At 45.8% G+C, this 6,288-nt stretch overlaps 1 protein-coding gene across 1 annotated transcript in view; it reads right to left on the bottom strand.

The window, feature by feature from the left end:
* Window positions 1–3,948, bottom strand: part of Yeats4 (YEATS domain containing 4) — a 10,116-nt gene extending 6,168 nt beyond the window's left edge. Inside the window, exons 1-2 of the mRNA XM_005358028.3 lie at window positions 3,717–3,948; window positions 345–464 (exon numbers count right to left, since the gene is read on the bottom strand). Coding sequence (XP_005358085.1) covers window positions 345–464; window positions 3,717–3,767 — 171 coding nt within the window. The 5' untranslated portion in view covers window positions 3,768–3,948. The remainder of the gene's footprint in view (window positions 1–344; window positions 465–3,716) is intronic.
* Between the last annotated feature and the right edge of the window lie 2,340 nt (window positions 3,949–6,288).

Below are 6,288 nucleotides of genomic sequence, written 5' to 3'. Positions count from 1 at the left end.
AAAAAGAAAATGTGCTCTTAGGTGCCCAAGGAGCCCAGAGGCTCTGGGACCGCCAGGGCTGTAATTATGGACACTGGTGAGCTGTCCTGTGTGGGTGCTGGAGACCACACTCCATGAGTATTACTTGCTCTTAACTGCTGAGTCATCTCTCTAGCCTCGTACCTCGATCAGAAAACATCTTGAATTACATTAATTAATTAAATGAAGATAAGAATTATGGGGTGAAGTGAGAATTCTAAAATGGGCCCACTTCATTCTTGGAAAGTTACTACATAGAATTATATAATTTACTGTCAAGTAAACAAACTATACCTCAAAATAACTATAGAAAAACAAATGCATACCTCATTTCTATATGGTTTCACATATACTGTCCACTGGTGGGTGTGTCCATCTTCTTCTCTTTTCTTCCCAAAATATCGGGCAACATTACCATAGACTATTGGCTTAACGATGGTAACCCCCTAAAAGAAAACAAGTTTAAAATCAATATTTTACCGTCACCTGAATAAATATTATGAGCATTGGCAACTTGTTTTAGGGAACGGTGTCTAACAGCTTAAGGGTTTAGTTAGGACAGAGATCTCTTCAACCCATTTTCACACTCATTTCAAGTTAACACAAGAGCCAAGTATCAAATTAATTCCAGCCTTCCCATCTGAGCGCTGGAGAGACGGTCCAGCAGCTGAAGCTCTTGCTGCTCTTGTAGAGGACTAGGTTTGGTTCCAGCACCCACATAACAGAAGCGTTTGCTGTCCTGTGCATCTGTGTGCACGTTCTGCAGTGCGCAGTGCATGTGGAGGAGGGACGGCCTGCAGGAGGAGATTCTCTTCCTTCCACCATGCGGGTCCTGAGGCCTGAACACAGGTCATCGGGCTTGGCAGCAAGTGCCTTTACCCTCCGAGTTGTCCCACGGCTTAAATGATGGCTTGAACCCTGTCATCTACATCACCATGTAGGTAAGGCACATGAATATTTGATTAAAGAAAAACAATGTCTTCACAAACCTAAACACTAAGATACTGAATACAGTTTGACTGATATCGCTTGCAGGTAAACGTCTTTTAAATTAATTTACGGTAGTATTTACCAAAGCACAGCACAAAAACCCAGACAGTTCATGAGAGGATTTTGGGCAAACATTTTCCATTGTCATCAGCATGTAAATTACAATTTGGATATAAAGTACATCCCAAAAGGCTTATTGTTGAAAACTTGGTCCCCAGCCAGGACCACTGAGAGGTCTGGCTCACGGGGGCACTAATGAATTAGTGCACCGATGAGCTCACGGCTGAATGTCTTGTTAGGAGGTGGAGCCCTGTGGGAGCAAGCAGGCCACTTGGGTTGGGTCTCTAAGGGGTCCATCTCGGTGGCTCCCCATCCCTTCCCCAGCTACAGAGATCCCTCAAGTCTATAGTGGGCTAGATGACCACAGGTAGAAACCGATGGAGGACAGTGGGGACAAATAGGGGCATTTTATATTCTGTATAATAAACACATTTGTATTCCGTATAGTAAAAAGGGATCTGCACATGTTACTAAATGCTTGGTATGTGTGCTGATGATGGTGGGTTTGTTCTGAGTTAAGTCCCTCGGCCTAGAAGCTTCTGGAAAAGGACAAGGTTGACACCAGCGGATACTTAACTAGACTCGGCACTTCAAGAGGACAGGGAAGAATGCAAGGAAAGAATGTAGGTAAGAAGAAACATGGCTGACCACTTGACCAGAGAGGCAAAACTAAGCTCAAAATGATGGGCTTCCTTTCTCCTGCTCCCCTGCCACCGAAATGGCTACAGAGGAAATGGAAGGCAGTGTGGTGGGTGTTGATCTGCTGCCTTCCCCAGCTGCTGACCTCTGCATAAAACTAAACCAAAGGATCCAGTGCCCCTTTCTGTCCACGGCTTCTGTGATGAGAGCTGCACAGATTCAGGCGTTCGGGTTATGATACCTCTGAAGCCCAGAGCCTAAATAAACCGTTCTCCTTTAGAATGGTTCCTTTCAGGTACTTTGTTACAACAATGAGAAACTAACACAATGGTTTAATATTCATGACACAAGACAGAACTACAACTCGGAAGTCGGACTCTCCATTTCAAAATGCTTAGGAAGAGACTCAAAAAACAGAATTAAGAATAAATGTTACAGTAAATATTAATGAAAGCAAGTATGGCAAAAATAGTAAATGTGGCCCCTGAAGGCATGAAGCACGCCAGCCATGAGCGTGTCTGCTACAGCTGTGCTCAGTTCTAGGGTGCTCTCATCATTTCTGGTTGGGGTAAAGGCTGTACCGACAGGTGACGATGGGAAAGCTGTTATTAAAAATACCAAGTTTTGCACATAGATCTGAGACATTCTGTCCAATAATAGAAATACCCAAAGGACAGAGAGCATATTAGTGTAGTCAACAGCAAGGAATAAAGAAAAAGGAAGCTGGCGGAAAAACGTTAAACCACAGCCAGACAGTTAACTATATCAGAACCTGTGTGCCTACAGACAATTCTGAGTCAGCAGGCAAAAGGTACCTGCCACTGTGCCTGATGCCCAGGGCCTGGTCCCCTGGACTCACAGAACAGGAGAAAAAGCTATCCTCTGCTGGATATCCATGCTGGAGCATGCCCGTACCCACATAAACAATCGGTAAACTTAGTAAAAGGGTTTTCAAGTCAGTTCAAGAGAAGGAAAGCAGCTTTTATGTGGCAAGTCCCACTGACAGCACTGTGGCCCCCACGGACATGTGCAGAGTCAAGTTTTCACTTTGACCCCTTGTTCTGTAATCACTTCCAAGTCGGCTCAAGTTCTTAGCTTAGGCAAACGTATGAATCTATGAAGCCTCTGATACTAACACAAACATAACCTGGCATCTCTTTCTCCTATTACGTTTCAGTGGCTTTGAGAGTGTTGAGGAATTATCACTTCACATTTAATATTCAAACAGATATGGATGTATAGACACTACGACTGAGGTACTATAAAAATAATATGGCCCTGATAAAGATTTATAAAAGCCGGGCGGTGGTGGCGCTGGCCTTTAATCCCAGCACTCGGGAGGCAGAGGCAGGCGGATCTCTGTGAATTCGAGGCCAGCCTGGTCTACAAGAGCTTGAAAAACCAAAAAGATTTAAAAAAAACAAAACAAAACCTAAGTAGATGGTATAAATGTGATTTCTTTTGAGAAGAAAAAATACATCCTGTGATGTATTTATAAGGAGTTATAGGGGAAGGGGCATCAGGAACCAGTGACGCAGGAAGGTGGGAGAGTGCGAGCTGGACCCATGGCACACTGGGCAACGACACCTGGAGGACCAGAGACTGGCATCAAGGACCCACGCACATGGTGACCCCAGAGAACCGACTCCCGCAAGTTGTGCTCTGACCTCCACCCCTTATCAATAATACATGCTAGATGCTAAAACAAACGTGTGGGAATTAAATGTCACAATCTCCAACATTATGATGGGGACACACATTCACTAAACACGAAAGAAGCTAAGTGCTTCTCTGACGACGTCGGGAATGATAAGCCTGGGCACCGCGCTTTCCAGCTCTGTCCGCGCCACAGACTGTCCCAACCAAACCCCGAATCTTTGTTTTTCGGCGGGACGGAAGGCGGTGACGGGTGACTCGGGGCCCAATGAACGCCGAGCGGGGCGGGGCCAGCCGGAGAGCCGAGCGTCCGAGGGGACTCGGCGGCCTCCGCGCCGCGCCTGCGCACTGACCTTCACTCTCCCGCCGGAGTCAGGCCCAAATTCCGCCATTCTTTTAAACATATTGTCCCAGGGAAGGAGCCGCGGCCGCCAGGAAAGAGCTCAGACCGGCGGGGTCGCCCGGGCCGAGGGGTTCAGACTGGAGATGGGCGAGTCACCTGGGCTCGCGGCGACGAACTGCCTCCTCCACACCCGCGGCGGCGCGGTCGGCCATTCAGCCCCGCGGTGGGAGAGCGGAGCGGAAGGGGTGTGTGTGGCGGGTGGGGGACGGCGACGCGTGCGCAAGCGCAACGACCTCAGCCGTACACTGCGCAGGCGCCCGACTGCTGCTGTCCTTGGAGAGAGCCGGTCGAGGATTTGTAGAGATGTAAAATCAACCAAAAATCACCACATACTTTCCCAACTCTATTGCTATGAGAGACAAGTCAATGTAAACATTTAGAAAGAAGAGCTCAGAAAAAACAGCGCAGGAAACACAGTGTAACATGGCTTGTAATGTGTATTTTATAGACAGAAGAAAATATCACATGCTTGGAACAACTTCGATGCTACAATAAATCACTAGACGGAAAAATATAAATTTTATTATAAAATAAAAATGTGAATGTCTTAAGAACATTTACTAGGAGAGCTAAGAGATGTTCTACAACCCAAGTCTACATGAGGCTCAGGGCAATGCAAGAAGCCTGGAGGGCATATAGTTGTTTGGGAAAGAGAGCACACATTGCTCTATCTCAGGGGAGGAACCTACTGCTTCTGGATGATGATCTCAGCTTCAGCAATAACCACTGAATGTCTTTCTCAGGCAGAGACTGGACCTACTCTGAGGGTTCCCCTATTTTATGTTTTATTTATTTTTTTGACAAGCTTCTTGAGACATTTGGCAATTCCCGCACAGGGAATGTTGTGTGATCTTTCCCTCTGTCTTTAATTCAGAAAGACCATTACTGCCTCCACGCTCAAGAAGAATTGAAGCTCAGAGACAGGTTTCATGAGTTAGAACAATACTGCCGTGAAATTGCCATTTATGATGAACACGTTCACTCCTACACATAGGCGATTTAGATTTGCTTGTTCTGATTTAAATGGGGACATGAGATGGTCGCTGGGAGTCCCACACATTATACTACACTTATTTTTCCTTTATGAAAATGTTTCTGGCTTCCGTAGTACAAAAACCCCGCGGGACGGTGAGGACATCTTCGGTGCTTTGGTTTGCAGGGTTCTCTGGTTTAGTCTAGTGTCCCTGTCATTTATAGGACCACTTTTTGAGTTTGTTTCTGAAACACTGCTTTCTGTTAATAGTAATTTTTTAAAATATTTATTTATTGATTGATAATGTATACAGTATTCTGTCTGCATGTATGCCTGCAGGCCAGAAGAGGACACCAGACCTCATTACAGATGGTTGTGAGCCACCATGTGGTGGTTGCCAGGAATTGAACTCAGGACCTTTGGAAGAGCAGGCAATGCTCTTAACCACTAAGCCATCTCTCCAGCCCTGTTAATAGTAAAATTAACGCGACACGAGAAACTGCATAAAAATGGCCTTCTACTTTCTAACTGCAGCATCCCAGGGACACAGACCACTTTATTAGGCTGCTGCCTGCATCCTGAGTCAGGTGACTTCTCGTGGGAGCAAGCAGGCAGGCTTAACTGTAACTTAGAAGTGGCATTTTGGTAGTCCTTGTAATACCTGGGTTGCTAGGAAACAGCGCAGAATTTGGGTGGGTCAAATCCAAAACCAGTATATTTTCATATGAAAATTAATGATCACTTTCTGGCCTTTTAGTAACCAATGTCTCTGCAGTTGGAATGCCTGCTCAGTGAAAATAAGATATAAAGAGGCAGAGAGTTCCCTTTCCATGTCTTCAGACCCCATTCCATCTCTGAACGTCACCTACCTTTAATTTGAGCTGACTCAGATTAAATAGTCTGACTCCAGTTGCCTTCTGCGTTAGGAAACAACACAGACAAAATGATCTTTCAACATATGCCAGAGGCCTGAATAAACAGTGTTTTTCTTTTTTTTTGTTTTTTTAATTTTATAATTTTTTCTTTTAAATTTTTTATAATATGTGTAGTCCAGGCTGGCCTCGAATTCGTGATCCTCCTGCCTCTGCCTCCTTCAGCAAATCCTACCGGCGTGCGCCGCCACAACTGGCAACAGTGTTGTTTCTATCACACTGTGCCAGTTTCTAGCAAAACACAAACAAAACTCAGCATCAGGTTGGCGTGTTACAAACCTGTGATTGATGCTACAGCCTAAGCCTAGTTGTGTTCTGCTGTGCATTTGCCCCAGGCACATGAGAGAATTCTCTGCTCCTGATGTGACTGCACCCATCCTCCCTGGGGCTGTCCTTCTGATGTTTCCTTCTTCCCTTTGTTCTGTTCCACCTGGTCCATGTATGGGGTCCACACTGATGCTCTGAAGTTCATCAAGGGCCACAGAATGAACTGTTCTCTGCTCTTTACTCTGCTCCTCTTTCTTAGTCTAGGCCAGCAGGTTCTTGTGTCTGCCCTTGTCTGCCATTGGCTGTAGAGATAACTGTTAGATAAGGATGGTGGGCCGGGCGGTGGTGGC

This window comes from Microtus ochrogaster, chromosome 24, assembly GCF_000317375.1.
Source record: "Microtus ochrogaster isolate Prairie Vole_2 chromosome 24, MicOch1.0, whole genome shotgun sequence".
NCBI lineage: Eukaryota > Metazoa > Chordata > Mammalia > Rodentia > Cricetidae > Microtus > Microtus ochrogaster.
This window is presented reverse-complemented; position numbering and strand designations above follow the sequence as displayed.